General features: G+C 36.9%; 1 protein-coding gene across 1 annotated transcript; it reads right to left on the bottom strand.

The window, feature by feature from the left end:
• Positions 1 to 788: 788 nt before the first annotated feature.
• gucy2ca (guanylate cyclase 2Ca) lies at positions 789 to 25,243 on the bottom strand. The gene is made up of 27 exons (XM_053490411.1): positions 24,645 to 25,243; positions 20,344 to 20,456; positions 19,979 to 20,046; positions 16,431 to 16,652; positions 16,222 to 16,346; positions 15,449 to 15,545; positions 14,304 to 14,415; positions 14,046 to 14,187; positions 12,476 to 12,558; positions 12,099 to 12,210; positions 11,914 to 11,995; positions 11,287 to 11,389; positions 11,109 to 11,171; positions 9,481 to 9,552; positions 8,123 to 8,227; positions 7,791 to 7,877; positions 7,543 to 7,675; positions 7,284 to 7,421; positions 6,497 to 6,585; positions 5,564 to 5,655; positions 5,284 to 5,442; positions 3,607 to 3,799; positions 3,347 to 3,521; positions 3,040 to 3,138; positions 2,751 to 2,845; positions 2,594 to 2,670; positions 789 to 1,105 (listed from the first exon to the last, which is right to left on the bottom strand). Exons 1-27 carry the CDS (start codon positions 24,844 to 24,846, stop codon positions 931 to 933), a joined length of 3,213 nt encoding a protein of 1,070 aa, XP_053346386.1. The 5' UTR covers positions 24,847 to 25,243; the 3' UTR covers positions 789 to 930.
• Positions 25,244 to 26,820: the final 1,577 nt, after the last annotated feature.

The following is a 26,820-nucleotide window of genomic DNA, read 5'->3' as shown; positions in this document are numbered from 1 at the left end:
TAGACGTGGTTGAAATCAGAACTGAAAAGATCGGATAACCTGTGAGTTTTTCCTGTTCATACTTATGAAAGGGAAACAAAGCTATGCAAAAATAAATCAATCTGATTTGGGTCTGCAGTGTGAACGCAGCCTGAGACGCACATTATTTGTGCCTATGATATGACAGGAGAATGGTGTCCTGCCTCCTTGTAGAGAATTTTCAGTTTGTTTTTTAGGAAAAATGTAGTGGACGACTTGGGTTTGTAGTTGTATGACAAAAAGGGTTAATCAGGAGAACATACAGAAGCCATGACAAGATGTGTATTAATGTTTTATTTACATCTCTCTCTCTCTCTCTGTCTCTCGAATAAAGATTCCCATCTGAGAGTCTTATTTAAATATGATTGCTCCTCAAAATGCATGGTCTGTGATTGTATTATTTAAATGACATTCTAATGTATAGTATATAAATAATGTCAGTGAGAATATGGTTGCAAAGATGCACAAAGAAAAAAAATAAGACTCTATAACTAGCTTAAATATGACTGTACACGTGGAAAGGACATAAGACATTTGTTTAATAGTTTGTTAAATAAATCAGATTTTTTTTTTCTTTTCCATACAGAGTACCTGAGATTAATATAAAAATACAAACATATTGCTTTTCTAAAGCTGCAGCATCTGCTAGAGCCCCAGACAGTAAGGGAGTAACTCACTGAAAACATTATCTAATATAATGCAAGTTAAGAAAGAAATGTTTAAATATAAAACATCGTTTTCTAATTCTGTCCCCATCTATCGTGTTCCCTAACATGAGATGAGCTAAACTGTGAGTTAGACCAGTTCGATTGTAAAACCGAATTTGGACTATAAACCTAATTTTATACTCAATTGTCCATTGACTTTTTTGGGTTTTGTGTGTGCGTGCGTGTGTGAGAAAGAGAGAAAGCGCTACAGGTAAGTGCTCGGGTCCGTAAGGTGCAGGTACTCAGGTAAGCCGTCGCTGCCAGGTCTCTGGCTCCTGCGTTGGCGTGTGGAGAGTGTCTTTCTTATCTCGTTTCCTCGTTTAGCAAGCGTGGAGATGATCAGGTCAGCCAGGTCCTGCTGCAGCCGCTGGAAGTTCTCTCTAACACAAAACAGAACACGTAAGTCATGTATGAGTGTGTGTGTGTGTTTTAATCTTTATGATGGCTTGTTTGGTTTTTATTTCACTGCCCAAAGTACCGGATAACTGCTGTATCTATATTCTGGTTGCATTTAGTGAAATTCTAAGTATTTTCAGTGCATTAAAAACCTCCTTTAATTGAAATTTAGATACAAATGTTTGTCATTATTGTTGATGTTATATTTGATACAGAACGGTGTTTCAAGTACGTAGATGCCTCACTTTCTGTCCAATCATGTAACAGCTTAATTTCACAGAAATCCCACTTCGTCAACTCAAGTAGGCTTTAATTGTCATTCCAACCATATACAGTTTAGTACACAGGAAAACGAAACAACATTCCTTCAGAACCAAGGTGCTACATACATGCAACGACATAAATTAACAACACAACTCGGAACAATACCGGAACAAGCTGGCTAACTAAGAGACCTAATTAGCTGACTAGCTCTGATATGACAGATTTACATTTTTCATTTTTAAGTTAACCAAAAATCTACTTCTATACAAAAAAGAGACAACAATAGACAACAATGTGCACATGCAAATGTGAAAACAAAGAGCTACAGAGTGACGAACACAACAACGTAACATGTTTCAGTACTTTTGTAGTAATGAGGTATGGTTTGAGGTAGTGGCAGGAGAAACAGCAAACATTTGACGTTCCTGAGTAGCAGCAATGATTTAAAAATACTTTGTGCAAAAAATAGCAAGAAGATAAATATTGTGCAATATAGTGCAAAAAGAGAAGATCAGATAGGTAGGTATGAACAAATTGTGAGATGGTTGTAGATCAGAGTGTTTGTGCATGTGTGTGTTTATCAGTTCAGTCCTGATGTTATTTAGCACGGGGAGAGAACATGCACACACAGACCCTGAGGTGGGAATCGAACCTGGACCCTGGAGGTGCAAGGCGACATTGCTAACCACTAAGCCTCCGCGCCGCCCATAATAACGACTTATATTGATAAGTATGAGTTTTATTACAAGTCTATATCAGTGATGTTTGCTTTATCTAAAGCAGCTTACTTCACCACATACTGTAGCTTCTTGATATGATTTTTTTTGCCAACCACAAGATGCCACTGTTTTCAATATTTTATGTATACTGAGCATTTCCTGGCACAAACAAACTGGAGTAATATGTCATCCACCCTTAAAAGTTACATCATCATCATCGGCTGGTTAACAATTCATCCATTTTCATAAATTACCTATGTTCTTTCAAGCTCTCTCTTTATAATAACTATATGGATTGTTGGGTTTCAGAAAAGTTTAAAAATGAATAAACACATGATCTTCATGAAACTTTTTAGGCACCACACAAACTTTTTTTAGTCTTTCAGTGTAAAAAAAAAAAGAATAAAATAAAATAAAGAAAATATATATATAATTTGATCATTTACCCATGCATTACTTTTATCATTCATATTAGAGGAATGTTCTTACGCTGTAGGTGGAGTGGGCAGGTTGTACTTCTGTCCTGTTACTCCTTTTAGCCAGTACGTCATCTCCTTTCCTTTACCCTTAAAACAAGCACACTTCCTTACAAACATGTCTGCACACACTACATACTTGTTTAATGCTAACACGCCCTGACCCGTACCTTGAGGAAGGTCTCTCCTCTTGCCTCGTACTCAAACTGACAGTCTGTCCTCTGGAGGATGTTAATTGTGGACTGGCTCACGTGGATCCTTAGAGCTGTGGGGGGGAATAAATATATGTACACACACAACAAAACAGAATGAAATTAAACGAACCTTCATAATATAAAACAACGTGAACCGGATATTCACATAGGAACATGGGCAGGACTGCAGTTTTATTCTTCAACCAGAGTGTCAATCAAAGCTGCTGCATGTACAGTATGTGATTTTTGAAAGTGTGTGTCTTACGCAGTCCCGTTGACTCCATTCGTGAAGCAGTGTTCACCGTGTCTCCAAATAAACAATAACGTGGCATTTTATTTCCCACAACACCTGCTGCACAGGGTCCTACACACACACACACACACACACCGTGATTCTATCAGGATACATATTAGGGCTCAGGAGTAGAATTTATGGTCTGGCATTGATCAAAATGTGACAGATTGGTGTACAAACCATGAGCTTACATTATTCACTCTGTACTTGACTATTATCAGAAGATGTCATTAATTTTTTGACTACTTAGTGTGTGTGTGAAGTAGTGTGTGAGGACCTGAGTGGACACCCATCCTGATCCAGAGCGGTATTCCCGGCAGGTGTCGCAGCTGAAACGTTCCCATGAACTCCAGAATATCCAGAGCCATGAGACAGATGTCCACTGCATGCCTGTTACCATTCCGCCGGGGTAAACCCGATGCCACCATGTACGCATCACCTATCGTTTCCACCTTGAGAAACAGAAAGTGAAAAAGTGTAAACGTAAAGTAGAAATACTTTATATATAAGTATATATTTAAAATGCTTGGTTTGTACCTTGTAGACATCGTGACTGTCGAGGATGCTGTCGAAGTTCTTGTACATGTCGTTCAGCATGTCCACCACCTCCATGGGCGTGCTGTAGTGGCAGAGCGTCGTGAAGCCCACAATATCACTGAAGTAAATAGTGACCTCATCAAACAACTCCGGTTCTACACAACCCGTCTCTTTCAGTGAGCGCACCACAGGCCTGTACAAATATCAAAAAAATATATAAAAAGGTAAATTGCTTAGTTACCTATGCCAACGTCATCAGAAGTACCAGTCAAAAGTTTGGGTTGATTTTGAAACTATGAAATGACACATATGACATCTGGCAATTAAGGAACAATAGAAACAGTATTTTAAGACATAAAGGTCAGCCGTTCTGGAACAGTTTTTGCAAGTACAGTATAGTGTCAAGTGCATTTACAAAACCTATCAAGCCCCATGATGAAAAATGATCAAGCTCACTTCTGACCTACTGGGAATGTAAGTAAAGAAATAAAAAGCTGAAAAACCTTTCCACTACTATTATTATTACATTTCCTAAAATAATGTAGTGATCTTAACTGACTTGAGACAGGGAACGTTTAAATGAGATTTAATGTTTTTGGCTAAGGTCTATGTAAACTTCTGGTTTCAACTGTAGCTTTATACATCCAGTGCAAAACTATTGCATTTTAATTACAAATAGTTTGCACTGTTCCTTTCAAGTATTGTTTCTATAAAGATTCCTGAGCGCTTACTTTTATGACCGCGTTGCGTGCGTCATAAAGCCAACACCTTCAAGCATTTATACCTAATGATTTACGACAATTAATTTTAAAGCGCGGCTGAAATTGCTGAAGACAATGATAAATTGTGTCTGTAATTCAATTTACAGGTTTATATAAAAGCCCTTGTATTTTAATCTTTCTATTATTATTACAGCTCACGCACGGGAACTAGTATAGCCAGCCAAATCATCTAAGACTGATAATAATATTTGTGTTTTAAAAATTGGGTTTTCAAGTTACCAAAGACAAATAATTACTAATATGGTAAAGGAGTTCTATGCTTTTTCTATTTTACTTTTTTACTCAAGTAAAAGTATTAATAACCTAGGTAAAATATTAGTAAAGTAAAAGTAGATGTCCTCAAATTAACATTCCTTTTTAAGTAAAATTATAAATTCAGTACTCGCCTTCAAATTTACTTGATTATCCAACGTACTCAGCTTGTATTAGCTCTATCTATCCTCTGGCTGAAACAACCCCTGCTTCTGATTTTAAACACCTGCCACATGATTAAGCATTTCACGAGGGAATGCAAATAATGTGATTACATATAGTAGTCAGCTGGTGGCTAAACCACTAAAAATGCTACAAACCACTAAAGTTTTTTTAAGCAACGTCATATGTTATATTTAATGTTTTATGTAGTGAAGTAGAAAGTACAGATATTATTATTATTTAGAGTTATTGCCTAGCCTGAGCTTAGTTGTTAGCTGTCGCTGATGTGAGAGTGCCCTAATCAGAAAGGTGGGAATTGGACACTACTAAATTAGTGAGGAAAAAATCTGTGATCATTGTTTATTACTTTCCTGCTCCTCTTGTGTCTAATTTCTTACTAAACGAGTATTTATGATATATCTATCGTCATTTTTAAATGTGTGTGTGTGTGTGTGTGTGTGTGTGTGTGTGTTTATCCCACCCAGGCAGCAGCATGAAGTTGAGCTGGTCAGCTCGGTCCCTCTCTGCCTTGTACAGTGCGGTTCTCTCCTCCACCAGATGCTCCAGGTTGCGTGAGTACATCTGCAGCCTTCTGATCAGATTGTCCATGTAGCTTGCGTTGGCCTGATCGTGCAGGTTACTATTGAAAAAACAAACACACAAACGCAAAAATCCCAAATAAGATGACCTGAGAGAGGATCTAAATGTATTTCTGTTTCATTTTGTAAGTCCGTCTTTCTTTAAGCTGGACTAAAACAAACCTGAAGATCTTGCCCAAAGAGTTCTCAATCTTCTTAAAGTCTGGCCTCCTCTCGGGATCCTCGTCCCAACAGTTCTTAATCAGAACATACATCTGCAAACGCACAGAAAAGGAACAGAAGTTATTCATTTAATTTTTTACGGTTAATGAAGTTTGTTTACTGCGTTTTTGTATACAATGGAAAAAGACTGGCCTTGCACTCTTAGTGGAAGGGGCATAGCAATGTCCATCTAGACAATAATGGGGATCTGTAGTCTTATAAAATCAGTAGAGGGAAGATAGTGGTTATCTTATCACATTGTGTTAAACTTCCCTAAGCAACAGTTTGAAAAACATAGCTAGGTAAGTGTGTCATAGAGAAGGCAAGTGCTAAGCTTCTTTCTGATACCCCTGAACACATGGAATTAACCTTGCGAGAATCATGCCAAATGCATCATAAGCAGTCAATGACCTTTCACAATTTACCTATAAAGTATCTTCAACACCTCATCATTTGCTATAAATTATCAAGGCCGGTCAAGAACTGCCACTGTTACTCTTGAACTTCTTAGCATTTATTTACGGACCAAATAAAAGACAACTCCTTGTCAGAGTTTTTCATTTATGAACTTATGTTCTTGATTCCTTCTTATAAAGATCTGTCTTATTAACATTAAAATCCAGGTCGTGGAAAATATTATAACATCTATCTCAGCACAGCTAGTGGGAAAAAAAACAGTTTGCTGAACAGTGCAGTAAATGATTCGGTTGAAAAGATAATAATTATGAGAGAATCGTGATTTCGGTTCTCATGGAGGAAAAATAAATCTTGATTCACATTTTAACAAAAAAGTACTACACTGAATAAATTGTTCCACCACTCTACATATTGTAGTGTCACTGCATATCATGTGCATGTGTGTGTGTGTGTGTGTGTGTATTAGCCAAATCTTACCTCCACGTCTTTCTCTCCAGCAGTCTCAAAGTTGAGGTCAGGTCTGAAGACAGTGGGTCCAGATGGAGACTGAACTCTGTACAACTTCTCTAAATAGATGAGACAAAAGAGGTGACACTCTCTAACTAATATTACCCTGTCTGAGTCAGTACCAGTAAAACACTATATATGTAATAATATTATTAATTTTACATATTTATGACAGTTGCTAATATATCAAAAAACACTAGAGATCTGACATTTACTGAATATTACAAGCAGTGATTGATCGTTTCAAACGTTGGACCTGCTTTTCCAATTCCACAGGGATTTTACTGCGTTTAAAATCAGAATTTTAAACATTGTGCACCACTGCTGTTCCAAGATGTTCGGTTGGAAATTCATAACACTAAAATGACGTAAATAAAACCGAATAATCATCACCTGAGAGACTGGATGTTGCTTATTGCTGAGTGGGGGCCTAGAAGCCTAGAACTAGAAATACTGAGGGCTCTAAACCAGTAATGATGCAAACATTGTTCACATAATAAAGTACATGAGAGGACAAAAATGCACTTTGGATCCACAGCTCTTTGTATTTTACATTGTTTAAAAATGAGATGAATAGCTATATATATAGGGAACCAATGCTGCTCATGATGCAAACTCACATCTAAGACTGACTTAAGTTTCCATGTACAGTTCAAGTTCAAGGTACGTCACCATGACCATGAGGTATGGCTTCATGACAGCTGGTTATTCATTTAATGTATACACCTAGTATTATTATTATTTTTTGTTTTGTTACCTGCCACATCAGAGCAGCTCTCAGTGTAGAAAGGACACTGTCTCAGAATGATCTCGTGAGCGATTATAGCGAAACTGTAGACGTCCCCTTTCTGGGAGATCCCCAGCATGCGCAGGTGTTCAGGAGCCGTCCACAGGTCTGTCAGACAGAGGTGTTCCTCAAACTTCTCAACAACACTCATTCGTGTGTAAAAATATTACAAAAACGTAAAAGGGAGATGGATTACACACAAATAAACAGACTAGTGCGTACGACAGACCTTTGCCTGGTGCCAGGATAGTGTTGCATCCAAAGTCAGTGATTTTCACCACCATGCGGTTGTCCACCACACAGTTGGTGGATTTGAGTCTCCCGTGTATCGCTATATTACTGGAGTGCAGATAAGACATACCCTGATATACCAGAAAGAGAGACACACACACGTTCGGTATGATTATTCATAGCAGGTTTATTTGTCTCTTGAGAAACAGGAATCACTGCTGGTGCTTTACTCCTGACTATACGTACCTTTGCGATGTCGTACATGACGGAGATTTTAAACTCCAGGTCCATAAAGCTCTCCTCTGGGTATGAGATCTTATCGCTGAGGACGTACTGAGGAGAAAATTTTAAAAAATATATGTTGGTAAATTACCTACTGAGTTCCACCTGAAGGATAAAACAGAGCACCTCCTACACACACACACACACACACACACACACTTACACTGTTACAGAATTCTTAGAAAGCCAGTAAGTTTAATCTTGATTCTTGAAGGCCCCTGAGGCAACTGTGTATGTGTGTGTGTGTGTGTGTGTGTGTGTGTGTGTGTGTGTGTGTGTGTGTGTGTGTTTGTTACCCTCAGAGAACCTCTCTCGCAGTACTCAAACACGCCAAACACTCCATACTCGTACTTCACCGTGCCATAGAACTTTGTGAGGTTATAGTAATCGATTCGCAGGAGCTGAGAGACAGAAAGACATAAAAGGAAAGAAAAGTAATTACCTAATGTGAACAAATCAGTAGTGATCAGTTAAAGGTGTAATTAAGCAATATCACACTAGAGTGAGTGCTTTTTTACTGAATATCAGCACGGATGTGGTGCAGTTGTAGGATGCAGCCTGCGTACTTAAGACGTCACAACCGTGCTGATATTCTTCACAACAGCGCAGCCTTTCGAGTTTGATATTGCTTTTATACAACATATAATTTCTTTGTTTATTAAATGGGTTTTTGTGATCCACCATGGTGGAACAAACCAATCGCGACTGGTTGGGCTAGCAACGGAGGGGTGAAACTAGTTTTAAACGTAATATGCAGCCAAAAGGTAAGGAGATTAATAAACCATGGAGATGGTGGACAGTCCTGGAAAATCTTACAAGATTTTCTTTAGAATACCGGCTCCATTAACTTTGAGCTCCCGGGTTGAATCCCAAAAACGAAAAATGGAAAGCTAGTGCGCTATGTAGGGTGTACAATCCCTTGTTCCACACACCAAGTAGAGCCCTTGATCAGAGATTAGAGCGGGATTTAGAATTTATCCTTGTGTTAGAAGCTAGTTAGCTTTGTAGCTGTAAATGAAAGAAGAACTCAGACGGTTCAGAGGCAACTCAGAATGATTTTAAAGCAATGACTGAAGGGACCAAGTGTTGTTTACTTTCACACATGCTGTGACTGACAGTTAGTGCTATTAACAATTGTTGAACATCTGGGGCAATAAGTGCACAATGAGTTACTACGTCTGACCAATTTAAACAGATTGATAAGTTTTACATAAAAATTGCAATAAAAAAAAAAAAATTCTCAATCCACAACAAACTTGATATCCCACGGAGATGCTGTAAACATTTCTATGGTATTAAAAAAAGTTGGCGCAGTAATAACATTTGTTGCTGGTTTGTCTCGTTTAAAAAAAAGAATTCACATGAAGGTTGGGTTACAAGGACGCACGAGGCACTAATGAGCCACGAGTTCAGTGAGGTGAAAAAACCCAGGCTGGTACCAATGTCACACATAAATCTCCCGCGCTTTATGTAGCTGATAGACTGAATGAGCTTCCTGCCATAAAGCATCAGGGTGGGATTCACACAAACCATTTTACTGGAAAACTGTAGATAAGGTGAGCTTTACTACATGAGGATTACATAAGGACAAATGATGGATCCATATAGACAAAAAAGAGGGAAGGAGAGAGAGAGGGAGAGAGATGTTTCTTACAGAATTGAGTTCAATGCGCTGGTCCTCCAAGAAATTTCCATCCGTCTGTTTCAGCTCTTTGAGAATGACGGGCTGGTGAGAGAGGGAGAGAGAATATGAGAACAAGGAGATGTATTTATATAGGTATGTATGTATGTATGTATGTATGAATACGCTGTATGTTTGCATGGAGGGATGGGTAAGAGATGTAAGGAAGCATGGCCAGCCTGACAGATAGATAGACAGACAGACAGTGTAACTATCCTTGCGAAAAATCATTATAACAATCTTAGGGTTTAGAAGGTCTCAGTATTCGGCAAATACAGACAACTCAGACAATCAACATTATATAATGTTTATAAAATCAGAAAAGCCTAAAATAAGAACCATTCAGGCAATACTAAGTACCTCTAATTCAATAGGTTGGAAATTCGTCTTTAGCAGCCATACCCTAACGTTATCATTTCCTGTATGACTTTATCAGTCCTTTACATCGTTTTGGTCCATTCTTCTTTACAACGTTTTTTTTTTTTACCTAATTGAGGTTTTAAAAACAGCTCTGTTAGGGTCCCGCCACAGCATTTGAGTTGGGTTGAGGTCTGGACTTTCACAGGGCCATTCCAAAAGTTTTATTCCTTTATTTTTCAGCCGTTTTGGTGTAGATTCACCATGACTACTGTACCTCAGATTATTGTCCTATTTCATGACCCAATTTAGACCAAGCTTTAGCTGTTGGACAGGTGACCTCACATTTGCTCTAGGTATACAGAGGAGTTCATGGTCGACACAAAATGTCTCTTTTACTGTAAGGTGCCCAAGTTCTGTGGCTGCAAAAACAAGCCCAAATCATCTTCCCTCCATTAACAAGTCCACTAACAAGTCCACATCTGTCCAGAGAACATTACCCTAGAAAACTTGTGGTTTGCTAATATGCAGTTTTGTGAACATCAGTTGTGTTTCTGTGTTATTATTAGACAAAATAGTTTTCTCTTGATAGCCCTTCCAAAAAGACTCTTTGAAGCTCTTGTTTTTTTATTATAATTGTTTCTCTGAGTATTGCATAGTCTGACCCTGGGGTGACTGTACTGGGACATCCAGTTTTGGGAAGATTGGCAACTGCCTTAAATGTTTTATACTTAAATATTTTTTCTCAATGTAAAATCTTGAACTCTAAATTGTTTGGAAATGGTTTTATAACCCAGCAACAATTGCCTCTCTTAGACCATTGCTTATGTATTTTCCTCTTAGCGTTGTCTTAACACACATTTAAATGCTCCAGACAAGCAAATTGCCAAAACTTCTGCTTTTTTAGCGATCTGCACATCTGCTGATTATTAGTTAATTAAGAGCTGATGATTAGCTGCTAAGGCTGCAACTTACGCTCTTACATCCTGTGAAAGCAGTAAGGAGGTACTTAGTGTAGCCCGCATCTATTTGTTTTTTTTTGGCTTAATTTTTGTTACATAAATGTTACCAGCGAATGGACGGATGGATGGATGGATGAATGGATGGATGGATGGACGGACGGACGAACGGATAGATAGATAGATAGATAGATAGATAGATAGATAGATAGATAGATAGATAGATAGATAGATAGATAGATGGATAGATAGTCACAAAGAGATAAAGAGGAGGAACAGGGGAACCTTCTTGTCATAGCGTCCTCTCCGTATCTGATACGTGCTGTCTCTCCTCTTATCCTCATCGATCTAATTAGGAACACAAACAACATTTGGATCCTGCACAATACAAACACAAGTGCTCTCTAAGATCCTAGAATGTACAATTGATCAGATTTATATGCTATATTTTTTCATGCTATACTTTGAGAGAGATGTAGTTTGACTCTCTGCTGTCTAGGGGCGTGATGAGTTCGGAGTTTAGATGAGACCATTTCTTCTGATTGTTGCGCTGCCTCCTGTTCTGCCTGTAGAATCACGCACACACACACATTAACATGTACCAAAAACACACACCTTTGACCATTCAATCAAACTCAACAAGCATGTGAAAATAAACACACCCCTGAGCTCAGGATGTAGAGTTTGGCTGAAATTACTTTATTTGTTTTTTTGTTTGTTTGTATTGTATTCGTTTTTTATTTTATATACATTTGCTAAATTTCAGATTTCTCTCCATGAGTTTAGAACCTGATCCATAACAGAACAGGCTGTAGAAATTTCTCAACACACAAAATCATAACACACAACAGTGTATTTTAATTATTTTTATTATGAGATTGTTAATTATTAATGAAACCTCTGGCCCTGAGCTTGGACTGGATCACCTTCATTTAGTATTTTAATAATTATTTAGATCTGGACCTGGTCAATAAGATCCACATTATACCTTTATCACACTGGACAAAAAAAAAAGCAGATAAGAGTCCTTGTGTCTCAAAAAACTCAGTATCTGCAAGATGTTTTATGTATATTATTTTATATGCGTTACCTGTAGAAGATAAAAGCAATAGCAGTAGCAAGTACTACGCTGATTCCAAGTACTATCATTATAATGTCGTGAATCTCCAGGCCTGCAATACACACACACACACACACATTTATAAATTTATAGCACAATAGACCTGCTCTAAGGTATAAGAGTGAGCACACAGCACTTTAGTTTCTCGGCCCTACTGTGAGCAGGGATGTCATCAGGCAGGTGACCCCCAGGCCAGGGCAGGTCATGGGTACCCTCGATGTGCTCGGTCTTGTTGTTGGCCGTGTTGAATACAAATAATTCCTTATACTAGTGAAAGAAATATTAAACAGAAAGAAATGAATGGATTTTTCTGCAAGGTCGCCAGTATATCATATTCTCTATCAATTCTTCAGATAATTTATGCTTTTTTATTTTTTATATGCATTTATATCTTTTTGAACATTGACATATGTTTTATTACAAAAGTAAGTATTATTATTATTATTATTATTATTATTAATACTATTATTATTATTATCATTATTATTATTTAAAAGTATAACTGTGTAATAATAGTGTTAAAAGTTCTGACCTCATTTGTGCTAGTTGTGTACATCAATGAAAAATTCACATTTCTGTCTCCATTTTCATCCAAATCATAACGACCGCCCAATCCTATAATCCCAAATACATACAGAGAGAGAGAGAGAGACAGAGAGAGAGAGAGAAAGAGCATGAAACATTAGTAACACTTTTGACATGAAGAGTGAAAAACGGAAAGATAGAAAGTGAGACAAGGGGTAAAACAGAAATTGAGAGTCAAATTTATATATCAAGGCTTATCAAAGTCTAGACTCTGGACTGATGGCAGATGAATCCAGATCTGCCCCATGTCAAATTAGAGAATGCAATAATAAAATGTAATAAAGAATAGGTTTCCTACTTTAAAATAAACAAGTAGTATACATATTAATATATTGTTAGTTTTGTAGTCTATCTGCATCCTGCAATCCTCCCCCAAGATTAAGGCTAACCGTAATCGCTTCATAACGCCATTAACAGCCAGCTAACATACTGTATGAGTTCAGGGTCGGCTAACAGTGCCCATTCAAAAACTAGCAAGTTAGCTAACAGCCAACAGGCTTTCATGTTCTGAGACTTTTCCATAAAAATCAGTTAATGAAATTTTTCCTTTTCTTAGTTTATGTAAAACATCTGTACACTCATGTCAAGTTAAACGTTTAGGTGCTTTAAGAGCTGTTTAGGTTCAGAAGCAACAATTTGCAGGATCCTTCAAGGATTTCTTGGAAGAAAAGGATTTCTTTCTGACACTTGAATGTAAGAAGATGCTTTAATGTTAGAGTTGCTTTGGTTGAAGCATTTGACTGCAGTCAAATGTGGCATTTTTCCACTAGGGTTGAATTTACAGTAAGGTCTGATTTAAGTTACAAATTTCTGTAGATACGAACGGCCCACAGTTCCACCAATATTTAGAATTTCATTAGAAAATGTCTCTCCTGTAACGTTGTCCTGATGGTCAATAATCGTAATTTGAGAAAGTCCTCTATAAGACAGAGTTCACAGTGCAATACAGCTGTGAGACAAAATGGTGTCCGTTCAAGCGCGCAGTAAACCATGTAGCATTGTCCTCCCCAGATGACTTTCAAACAGGGTCATGCGCTGCATCATTGGATTCCCCCTTGCAATTTGGAGTGTAACCAAAACATCAAACCTGCGTGTTTGCTTTTTTATACCTTACATTGTATATTTGTGTCAAAGGTGTATAGGACTCACTTTGTCAGACTTATGAACGAATTCGACTTACAAATATACCCCGGAACGGAAATCGTTTGTAAGTCTGTATTTTTCCTCAGACTGCCTTAAACATGAATGTATGTTGCTTAAAGTTATGATAAAATGGTTCTGGACCTTTGACCCTTTACAGAATTCAGATACGGACCTTATAATATATTAAGTTTGAGAACCCCTGATATAGATTAAAAACCGAAATATTTTTTTTCATCCATTGTTGAGACAGCTAATGTTAGACCATTTTCTCTAAACACCAAAGTTTAAGGTTTTACTTTCATTGCCAGGAGAACTTTTAATGAAACATGGCAACCTTGGGCAGCCATGGAATTGTGACAGAGAAAGGAGCCTACCCTCAAAGGACATGTTTCGGAAGGGGTTGTCGTTTGAGAAGTTGATGATGTTCCCCGAGCCCTGCCCCTGTAACATCTTCCTCATGACCCGACTAAAGAGAACCACGCTGTCATAATAACCTGCAACATAATCATTCAGAGACTACAGGGACAAAAAGAAAGAGGAAACGAGGGAAAAACATCGAGTCACATTAGGATATTATTACAGTTCATTTCTGATACGTGCTTTCAGACTGATTTGAAATGAGACAGACTTACAGTGGAATTGAATGGCCAATCGGGCAGACTATAGTTCCAGACATCGTGCATGGTAAGCACCAGGACGTTCCTCATGAAATCATGCGATGATCTGTTGATGTAATATTCATGACTGAGACAAAAAAAAAACAGTTATCAGTTCAGTTGAGTCACTGAAGTATTGCTGAATTTTTCAGTGCATGCATTCTATGCTAGAGCTGATCCTGGGAATGCACAGGCATGGGGCAGGAATGCACATTGCACAGAGGGGCAATTAAGCATAGCCATTCAACTTACAGACATGTAATTTGGGAGGGGGGTGGGGACTGAAAAACCCATGCATATTTGTTCTCATTATTATGTATTCTTCCTAAAATATTCCTAGAGTCCTGGAATATCTCCGTGCCATCAGGGAAGAAAACCTCCATAGATGTGATAAGCTGGTCATTCAGTACATTCAGGTCATGAGCTGACTTCATTTTATTGCCGCAAAACGTTGCTGAGTCTAGACCTGAGTAACTGAAGAAACCCAGATCATAACACTGTCTCCAGAGGTTTGTAGAGTGGACACTATGCATGATGAGAGGCATCACTTCATGTGCTTCCCTTCTTACCCTGACACGCCCATCGCTCTGGAATAGGGTCAGTCTGGACTCATCAGGTCAAATGACCTTTTTCCATCACTCCAAAGTACAATCTTTATGCTCTTTAGCAAACTAAAGTCTCTTTTCTGATGAGTCTCACTAACGAGTGGTTTTCTCATGGACGCTGTTTAACCGTGCTCTTACTTTCACTGTTGATTTTTTACTGTGCAGCTTTTTTTTCCGACCACCATTCTTCCACAAGGTTGATGATTCAGCACTTAGATGCTATAACATACATTTTACATGTTATAACAAAAAGCCTTAAAAAAATATTTTTAAATGTATTTCTTGAAACACAAACACAATAAATTGGGAGCCTCATGTCGATCAAAACATTGCACCGCTTACCACCCAGGACAAATATTCTGTACTGAATAGACACTAGATCATTACATCATAATTATTTTACTACTAGATCTCATTCCTTCATAATTAGGGAATAGTTAGGGAAGGCAATGCAAATGCTTCTGTAAACCTATACACCATGCTTAAGCACGAAAGCAAATGAGGACACAGACTCACTTAAAAATGTCTATCAGGATAAAGGCGATGTCCTTGTTTATAAACGACCCGTTTTTAACGGCGATGATGTCATCCGGGCCTCCACACAGGATGAAAACTGAACGAAAACGGAGAGAATTAGATCCATATATGGAAAACATACAGCAGATCACGAGGAGCGATGTGAAATTATAAAACATTAAACCTGCTTAAGAAACATCGTACATAGATTCATTTGATATTGTGTCAAAGCAGTGTTTAGTCAGAAGGTGTTGATTCATTTTCTAAATCAGGTTTTTACTGCATCAATAAGCTTATTCTAAATCTGTACAGTTTCTGTCATAACTTCCATCATGTATAAACAGACCATAAATAAAACAAATTTTGACATACTGTTATATGAAAATAATCAACTTTGTGGTAAAAGTAAGTCCACTTTGGGTCAGATCATCTTACATCACACTGTCATTGATTATCTTTCTATGAATGCACTCCCTGTGATGTTTTATCATGCGCTTATGCTATTGTGCAAAATTCCAAGGAGGGTGTGAATACTTATGCAAGGCATATTATATGCAGAATATAATAGCAAAGATAGAGAACTGTATTTTGCACCATTTATATAAAGTGTGTTAAGATTCACAGATGCTTGTTCATCATCATCTTCAACAATAATCTTCCAATACTGTACGTTTACCTTCATCACATCTGATCTCTGAAACGTTATTGTCAGTTTGTCCTTCATTCTCTTGTCTTGTTTCTTGTATTATAATAGCAGATGGGCGGTAACTCACTGTTGCTGTGTCTCTCTGCATCGGTCAGAGCCAGAGCTGAAGACACGTCGTCTTTACTGCGCAGCACCTTCCTATTGATCAACGTGGAAAACTCCGCCGTCGAAGCTTCCAGCGCGTTAATGTACCTGCCGCAGACAGACCCAGACATGTTTATGAAGGACGAGATACAAGTGGGACACGAGGATGGGAACGAAACGAAGAGCGCGTACCAGAAACACTCCTCAGAGATGGTCTGCTGTTTGTAGATGTAAGCCGTCTTCCAGCGTTTCGGCTTGAGTCTGGAAACCGTCACGTTCCAGAAATAAACAAAGAAGCTCGAGACCTTCCGGGCCGGGGGCAGCAGACGGGTCAGTTTTTCCTTGAAGTCGCAGGACAGGCCGAAACTCCCCGCAGATATCACAGGTATGGTCAGAGTCAAACCCACATCCTGACTGAAAAAAAAAAAAAAAAAAACACATACACTTATACCTGATTCATCACAAAAGTCAGGAGTTATGTCGAGTGGTGTTGCACTTACGTTTCTATTAAAGGTGAAATATCTGCCTACTGCAGCAGGACACAAGGCCCCGCCCCCAAGCACTTTCATTTACATTTATGGCATTTGGTAGACACCCTTATCCCTCATCTTACATTTATCTCATTATGCGGTACTGTGCAAAATGTGCACTAAAGATAAAATTATGTAACATCCTCAGCAGCAACCTCATTTCCATCTCGTCTGTTCCAACCACTCAACATTCAGCATCAGCAGTAAACTAATCACCTGATCATCTTTCATCATCTGCACCTGTTTCTCACTGATTTATGCCTAAAATTAAATGTTTTTCATGTTTAAATGATTCACAGGTCACTGTGTGGTTTAATAAACAAACAAAAAAAACATTCTTCTAAAACTGCTCGGTAAAGGGACTGGAGAGAAATGAGCCAAAAAGAGCCCTTCAGAAATCCTGGAGAGCTATTCCTCGATACTATATTAAAAATATAAGAACATCAGCTCTTTGAAAGCAAGACATGAAGAAAAGAAGGGGGTCCAACAGTGGCTTCTTGTAAAGTGACCTATGACCATCTGATCAGTAGTCCAAGACCTAAAAGTCAGAGTTACCGCTGCCCCCTGCCCCAACTTTATAGCGCAAGCTATAAAGCTTTTTTCTTTGTTAAGTGACAACAAATAAGTTGCTACCATCATTATGGGTGGTTACCATGGTAACTGTAAATTATCAACAGGCACCAATCTAAACTCAAGATAAGACAGATAGATTTTTAGATACCCCTAATCAGCCAGGAACTAAAGATGCAACTGTATCAATATTATAGTAATCCATTTTTCTTCTTTTTATTTTTAAATTCAGTATATAACTTATTAATAGTTAACTACTATTATTTGTTATTTGTTAACTACTATTAACAGACTTGCTGGTAAGGCTGTCTGGACCGCTGTATGACGTGGATAGATGAAAATAAATTGAGGACGGATGATCAGTTCATGTATCATATATAAGAGAAGTGTGTAAGTAATAAAGTCGGATACAAACTAATTCACATATTTTAACGCACAAACTCAAATAAAAGTTATTCAGCTCCCTTAGATTTGGTCGTAAACCCCAGTTACCCAGACATCTATGGAATATTTTACCTTACTAGGAAAGTTGATGGGATTGAAATTTAACCGAATGTAAAATATTATTTTATAAAAATATATTTATAAAATTATTATTTTATATGTAAAATATTACGTTTTCACTTTCATATATGTGCTAACTGAACCAGAACTAGCATTGAAGCTAGCCTATGTTTTTTAAAGGCCTGTCTTCTTCTACCTTGTCTTTGCTGTTCCATATGAATCCAATAACAGGGTCGTTGTATAACGTGTACAGGCAGAGCAACCTGCAGTCGCTCAGCTCAATGGCCCAATAAGACTTTTTATTTAGTTATAACACAGAAATCTGTACACCTAAAGACAGTGAGAGATACTGAAAGCTAGTAATTTCTTAGGCTGTCAAAAATATCCAAACACTTGTGACAACACTGTCAGATAACCCTATTCCTAACTACTTTTTCCATCAAGAGAATAGTATAGTTAGGGATTGAGTTTTAATGAGTATAGTTACATTTAGTATATGTTTATGTCTTGTATATATGATTTTTATTAAATTTTTCCAGCTCTCTGGTTGTTTTCCATGGCAGACATGTTCGATGTCTGGTTGTTCGCAAACCAGAGGATCCTTTCTTGTTCATCACACACCAGAATTGTTGTATTAGACATGCTCAGTTCTTGTGTAACAGCTCTGAGTGATTTCCCTCTTTTCTCAGCTATAAAATTAATTCGCTTATCTCCCACAGACAGCTCCCTGATCTTCATGCCAGTTCATTATTTTTAATAATAAATAAGACCTTACAGCTGGAACTCAGGACCTCAATCTTAAAGCTTGAGTTCAGAGGTTTAAACACTGAATCAAACAGGACACTGCTGAGCAACAAGAACCACTTGTAAGGAACATGTTCCAATATTTATGATCACTTGAAAATGGTTGTGTTCAAATAGAAGTTGTTGACAAACTGCCAGATGAAGGTTGCATGTTACGAAAAAATAAAGTTATGTACTTAAATAAACATACTACATGACTTACATGACAAACATTTGCACTCCCCTTGAACTTTATTTATTTATTTATTTTTTACTGAGTTATTGTTTTTATTTTCAATTTTATATTAACTTCTTTGTTTTATCCAATGCATTTTGCATTCTAAAATTTACAGTGTCCAAATATATATAAATATACATTTTTGGATTTTGGATTTTTATCAGCTGTAAGCTGTATTTAAAGAAATTAAAATGTCAATCTTACAAGCTTTTTTATTCAAAAAAAAACTTTCTGTGAACTACTATTGTTTTAAATGTGCTGTACAAATATTTACTTATCCTGAAACTGTATTCCAGACGTTTTGCATGTCTTTATGGTTATGTTTATTCCTTGGATCAATCATTCACGGCACTGGTGCTTGACACAACACAGTTTATTTGCCCTTTACTTGTACCACTAGATTAGATTACACACACCGTCTTTAAATACTATACTTATAACATCACACCTTATTTATCAGTTAAGAAAATAACACTGATCATTTTTCGTCTGGATTATTTCACTTGGATAAACATCAAACACTATGGTTGTACCACAAAAAATACAAAATGAAAACCTCCCCTTTAATAAAAGAGAACATACTGTAAATACATGTGATCAATATACAAGTGTACTTCCATGGGTAACTTTTAGTCATCCCCCCTGTACTTAACAGACATCATGCCTGGGTAAATATTATCACACATAAAACTACGACCTTTATTCAGGCTTAATAGCTCCTGGGATTGGACTTCACAAGAAAGCAGGATGAAAACAATCCCAGCATGCAAAACTGTTGTCTATATGCAGGTCAGCATGCCTTAATCAGGGACTTAAGGGACTGGGTCAAAATAATAAATGTTAGATAGAAGACTATTTTTTTAATGAATTAGTACTGCAAAGATAATCATGTAAAACTGCTGTTTTTTGGAAGTTGATCTACAATATTTCTGGCTGTACAACACCACTACAGGACATACAGTAGCTGTTAATAGACAACCAGACAGGATAGAAAATAAAACAACTTTTAGTGAGAAACAGGAGAATAATATGCAGCAGGATGGATTTGTCTCACTTTGGCGAAAAAAATAATGTCATGCCTAACATCTTTTTTTTAACAACACTAAAATACTCACTCGACAAGCTGGAACGTGGCATACGTACAGGACGGTCCGAGCATCGCACAGCCGACCCCACTGGTGTTCTAAGTAAAACACACAAACACACATGAATGATCAAAAACATGTCCCACTTCAGACCACACAGAACACTTTGTTTGCATCGAAACCTGGAGTATGGAAACAGGAGTATTAGTTGGATAATCAGTCACTAAATAAAACCTAAAATCTCACTTTCACACACACACACACAAACACACACGGTGAAACTGAAAGAAAGACATTTAACATTAAAAATAACTTCCTCAGAGACATTAACAATTAACTCCGCGTTTTTTTCCACGCACTAGCAGATGATTTCCGTGCACATCATCAGAACTTACATGTAATGATTTGAGGATCTCCACTCCTTCACACGTGCTGCTCCCGCACCCCCGGCGTCTGTAATATGTGGTGTTAAAACCCCGGAAGTTGCCCTTGATTGTGAAGTTCAGGCCTGTTATAAATAAATCAGACATTAGATGATTAATCCTTGGGGCCTTCATGGGTGGTCAGTTGGACTGGGATCTGGGGCAGTGGTGCACTGGGTGTTCTGGTGCCTTACTATTATGATCAGCATTGACTTTTTCCGCGAGTTGTGCTGCATTTGGCTTTTCTGTGGTATATGACAAGACGAGCTGGCCTTTGGTCCCCCACTTGTATGGGTGAGCCTCGGATGCCCATGATCCTCAGATTATTGGCATGTGAAAATTAAGGGTTATGATTGGCGTATCAGTGTTGCTCAGTGGTTAAGGTATCGGACTATGATTCCAAAGATCCCAGGTTTAAACGGTCAACAAGTTGTCCCTGTTGGTCCCTTGACCCTTTAATTGCTCAGTAAAAATAATTAGAAAGAAGTACCTCTGGATAAGGATGTCTGCCAAAAAACGTAAATGCATATTATCAACGTTAATGTGTTTTATTTATAAAAGTGGGTAATTTGTCAATAGAATTATACAATACCAGAGAACATGAAGAATACACATGCCAAGTGAGTGCAAGAGATCTCATCCCTATTCCATACATGGGACAATATACATAGCTCATAGTCTTTACTGCAATATACATAGCTCATAGTCCGCTCTGACCCATACAACTCCATCCCAGTGCAGACTCACACTAAGCCGTGCATCCATCTCCTTCAATAACATAATTTTTTTTATCTGGTGCAGCAAATTACAAGCACTTTGATCATAGGATGCTTATGATAAAAAAAATTTAAAGGGTGCGAATGTAATGACAAGGGAATTTTGCTGTTGTGCCTTGACCAGTTGCTCAATTGATCCCCAATTAATATCACAAAGCTCAAAGGCGACAATTTGCCATATCTTTTTGTTATGGTGCCTTGGTCCTTAAAAAAAAAAGGCATTGACATTATCAATCTATTAGAATATCAGAAAGTAAAAATGACCAACTGCTACACACTCTTGTAGCTTGGGGCCTAATGTGCATATCATGAGACAGTGACTATGAAATGTACATGATGCCAACTAATCAGGGAAATGGAAAGAGGCATAAAGCTGAATTGTTCAATTGCGCATCTTAATGCAGGAAGTGTTCTAGCTTTTTCAGTTGAAAAATAAATAAATAAATAACCAGATATAAGGAGATTGTTAATATTTGAAAAGCTGATTTGCTCTACCATACTCAGCCATAGTGGCAAGTGTTAGGTGTCGAGACACTATCACTATATCAGCCCCAGTCTGAGTCTGAACCAGTTGATTCTGACACTGACATTTTTCAAAAATTTCAAATTTGTCAAATTTCCTAGGCACCAAAACAATATAAAATAAAATTCAACCCGGAATGTAGCATGTCATTTAATTTTTTTAATATCTTTACACGAAACAAAAAGTGAAATGCAGAGAAAAGGTTTTGTTTTACAAAAAAAAAAAAAAAGTTTTTATCCCATAAGAACCTAGACCCATTTCTCCTTAAAGGAAATGATTTGTGATACAACACAGACTAAATAGACCACATGGTGCAAGTTTTTGATATATTTTTTTTCTTTGGAAAAATGTTTTTTGGAAAAATTGCACTGGTGATTGGTGAACCTTTTTCCTGATAATGTTCCAATACTGGCTCTTAATACTCAGAGAAAACTGTAAGCATTAATACATTTTTCAGCTAATGGCTGACTTTTTAACTTTTTCTTGGTTGGTTGGTTTCATACTCTGCCGTTTACTCTCAGACCCGTAGTGATGAATCTCATGTCTCGTCACCAGTAATGATTCTGTTAAAGAAACTTTTACCACAGGTCCAAATTTTATTCACAGATATCCAAACATTTCTGTTTGTGCTCTTCTGTGGTTTGTTTCGTCACCAGGTACACCCTTAGACCACAGAGATCAGACCACAGAGATCAGACTGGAGATCGCAAGTTAGATGCTGTAACGTCTTGCAACCAGAGGTCTAGAGAGAGCTGATTGGCCGAGCATTGGATTTTTATTGTTGTGAAAAAAATTCTACCTTGATTTTCTTTCTGTTTCACTTGTTTTTTAGAACGCCCTGTTTCAGTGTTTGCAGCTTTACTTGAAATTTACCTAAATGCCCCTTTAAGTATGTGAATTTTCCTAGCCAATTGAAAAGCAGGGATGTTAAGGTTTCCCATCCATTTTCAAGCTTTTTCCATCTGCATTTCTGCCCAATAAAATAAGGGGGGGGGAATATATGAAAATGCGTTAAGTTACATTTTACAAAAGTCTAAGTAATCTGATTGGACGAAAGGCATTTAACGAGTGGTGATATAGAGTATAACAACACTGTGATGTTTAACTATATGTACTGTATTACGTGGCGTCCCAGGTGATTGTTATACTCTTTATCACCATGTATATCTATATCTAATCTATTCGTATTAACTGTGGGTTGCAGCATGGGTGAGAGTAGGTCTGTACGGTCACCAAGACTGAGGAGAGATCAGCTGCCTGCCAAAACCCACATTTTCCACCAGTCACAGAAGAGACATCATATTTTTTGTATTTTAGGCTCTCTTATCTGCTATAGGTAAAGTTTTATTCCAAAATTATTATTTTCAAAGGCAGGTCAAAGGCAGTCATATAAGCATTTTATTGCATATCGTTCTGTGTATAACTGTGTTAGTGACAAAAAAATCTTAAACAAAACTTTGTCTCTTTAATAACTGCTTCTAAATGATTTTAAATCATATATCACACAATATACACTACACATGTGATACTCATACACTGCACATGTAAACACAATTTACATTACATGTGATCATAATATACATTACACATGTGTAATGTATATTATGATTATAATCACATGTGTAATGTATTATGATCAAGGGTGTGTTGTATATTATTATTATAATCAGATGTGTAATATATTATTATTATAATCAGATGTGTAATATATTATAATTATAATCACATGTGTAATGTATATTGTGAATATAATCACATGTGTAATGTATATTATGATCACGGGTGTGTTGTATATTATGATTATAATCACATGTGCAATGTATATTATGATTATAATCACATGAGTAATGTATAGTATGATTATAATCACATGTGTAATGTATATTATAAATATAATCACATGAGTAATGTATATTATGATTATAATTACACGAGTAATGTAAGGTATAATTATAATCACATGTGTAATGTATAGTATGATTATAATCACATGTGTAATGTACATTGTGATTATAATCACATGTGTAATGTACATTGTGATTATAATCACATGAGTAATGTATATTATGATTATAATCACATGTGTAATGTACATTGTGATTATAATCACATGTGTAATGTACATTGTGATTATAATCACATGTGTAATGTACATTGTGATTATAATCACATGAGTAATGTATATTATGATTATAATCACATGAGTAATGTATAGTATAATTATAATCACATGTGTAATGTATATTATGATTATAATCACATGTGTAATGTATATTGTGATTATAATCACATGAGTAATGTATATTATGATTATAATCACATGTGTAATGTATATTGATATTATAATCACATGTGTAATGTATATTATGATTATAATCACATGAGTAATGTATATTATGATTATAATCACATGTGTCATGTATATTGTGATTATAATCACATGAGTAATGTATATTGTGATTATAATCACATGAGTAATGTATATTGTGATTATAATCACATGAGTAATGTATATTATGATTATAATCACATGTGTAATGTATATTGATATTATAATCACATGTGTAATGTATATTGTGATTATAATCACATGAGTAATGTATATTATGATTATAATCACATGTGTCATGTATATTGTTATTATAATCACATGAGTAATGTATATTGTGATTATAATCACATGAGTAATGTATATTATGATTATAATCACATGTGTAATGTATATTGATATTATAATCACATGAGTAATGTATATTATGATTATAATCACATGTGTAATGTATATTATGATTATAATCACATGTGTAATGTATATTGTGATTATAATCACATGAGTAATGTATATTATGATCGAGTCTTTCTCGTTCTTTTTCTGTAATGTAGCCAATAACCGTGTTACTTGCCATGTGCGTGTGTGTGTGTGTGTGTGTGTGTGACTGAAGGTGAAAGCTAACTAATGCTATACAGTTACGCACCTGTTTGGTTATTGATCAGGTTTTCCTCTTCGATCGCTTTCAGCACGGCGATGCGGACATACTTTAAGCTCCACAGTGAATCTTCATCCTCCAGCAGCACCACGTTGAGAGACACCGGTAAGTTTCTGCACCTCTCCGGGTCGAACCCGGCCGTCAGGACCAGCAGCACCGAGCAGCCCGCCAGCCACAGCACGCGCAGCATAATCAGCCCCAAACCCCGCACTACCCGCGCCCTGATACCGCTCGTGCGCTCTAAACACCACGCCGGAAATCAGCCTGATATCAGATGATACCTGTCACTGTTCATGTCGTTACTCTTCGTTCAATTTTTTTTTTTTAATTAAATTTTAAATTTTAAAAAAGAAAATGACCGTTGCACGGAGAATTAACGTCTATCTCAATAACCGTAATCAAGGTCAAAACTCCGACTGCCAAAATAACAATTCCCTACAGAGTTTACAGTAAAATAATCCTCCAGCTGAGATGATTCACACGTTTTTTCCTCTGTATTATTACTATTTTTAAGACTTTAAAACTTTAAAAGAAATAGTCCTTAAAACAAACACCACAGGTGAAAGTGATTGACGCGCGCGCTCAGGTGAAACGCTCGAGCTCGAGCTCCTGCTCTCGCGCGTTAATCGATAACCTGAGCGTTAGTAAGACGTCACGAGCCGGAGGAGGAGGAGGAGGGGGGGGTGATAAAACTAACCACAAACAATATGTAAAGCTTAATCACACTGTTATATTTATCGGTTTACTCTCCTGTTGGGGTTAAAAACATTTTATTAGGTGATAACTTTACTAAATAGTTTGTTAATCGACGTTTAACAGGTGTTCATCCGGGTATTTCTTTTCAATTTACCTGCACTTGTTATCTTTACTCTTCAGGTTTGAGACAGAAATTGTTTGTTTGTTTGTATCAGTTTAACATCTATGCATTCAATTAAATTAAATTTCATTGTATTTGTATAGGTGGCACAGTGGCTTAGTGTTTAGCACCTTGCACCTCCAGGGTCTGGGTTCGATTCCCGGCCAGGCTCGATTCCTCTGTGTGCATGGAGTTTACATGTTCTCTCCGTACTTGGTGTGTTTTCTTTGTGTACTCTGATTTCCTCCCAAAGACATCCAGATATGGCTAATTGGCACTTCCAGATTCCCATAGCTGTGTGCCCTGCGATTGATTGGCACCCTGTCGAAAGTGTACCCCGCCTCATGCCCTAAGTCTCCTGGGATAGGCTCCAGGCCCCTTGCGACTCTGTATAAAGGCATATTTGTATAGTGCTTTTAACAAAAGACAATGACAACAAGCCGCTACACAGAAATTTAGTAATAATTTGTACTTTATTAATCCCAAAGGGAAATTGTAATTTTTGAATATACCAGTTAGGAAGCTGAGGTCAAAGCAGAGAATCAGTCAGGATACAGCACCCCTTGACCAAGGGGCTCAACAGTGGCAACCTGGTGGTGTTGGAGTGCGAACCCCTGACCTTCCGATCAGAAACCTACTACTGTAAAAAAATTTATCCTGAGGCTTGTAATTAAAAAAAAAATGATGTAATCATTAAAAATAATGTGCATATTTCGTTAAAAAAAATTATGTGTTTCTTATAATATATTGAGAACATTTCACTAATAAAATTAAGAAATAAATTTTTCCTATTTTTTTAAGGTAATGACTGCAATTTTTAAGCTTATTTTGAGGAACCATTAAGGGAAAAATTTAGAGGAAAAAGGGCTTCATATTTATTTTAAGAGAATTGGCCCAATTATCCGGGTTTTATTGAGTCACCTTCATTTGAATCTCAACAACAGCAGTGATCAGACGCCATTTTGATGGAGCAGACGAAAAGTGTAAAATGTTAAGAAGTAAGTCCCATAATAATTTTTATAGTTTATTTAGATTTTTTAAATAAGATCCTTTCTTGCACTAGTGTCAGCAATATAAATGAATTAAATTAAACATTGTGAACATTTTTGAAAACATCCTGTTTGCCATTAGCATGCTTGAGTTTGTTGTAGTGTCAGTCTCCTCACTTCACTGAAACAAGTTTTGGGGAGTTAGTGTTTTACAATGTTACAAAGATATGAACCTAGAAATGGTTTACTGTACAAGTTCTCTCCGGTTTTAGTACAGAATGTGACTATTCCCGCAAAAAATAAGTTGTTAGCATATAAT

Source organism: Clarias gariepinus, chromosome 28 (assembly GCF_024256425.1).
Source record: "Clarias gariepinus isolate MV-2021 ecotype Netherlands chromosome 28, CGAR_prim_01v2, whole genome shotgun sequence".
NCBI lineage: Eukaryota > Metazoa > Chordata > Actinopteri > Siluriformes > Clariidae > Clarias > Clarias gariepinus.
This window is presented reverse-complemented; position numbering and strand designations above follow the sequence as displayed.

Excerpts from the sequence above, each read along its gene's own strand:
- gucy2ca (XM_053490411.1), bottom strand. The coding sequence starts at position 24,846 with ATGCTGCGCGTGCTGTGGCTGGCGGGCTGCTCGGTGCTGCTGGTCCTG. Across the intron at positions 5,656-6,496 it reads CTGGAGAGAAAGACGTGGAG|ATGTATGTTCTGATTAAGAA; the intron begins GTAAGATTTGGC and ends GTGCGTTTGCAG. Across the intron at positions 1,106-2,593 it reads CTGCCCACTCCACCTACAGC|AGAGAACTTCCAGCGGCTGC; the intron begins GTAAGAACATTC and ends GTTTTGTGTTAG.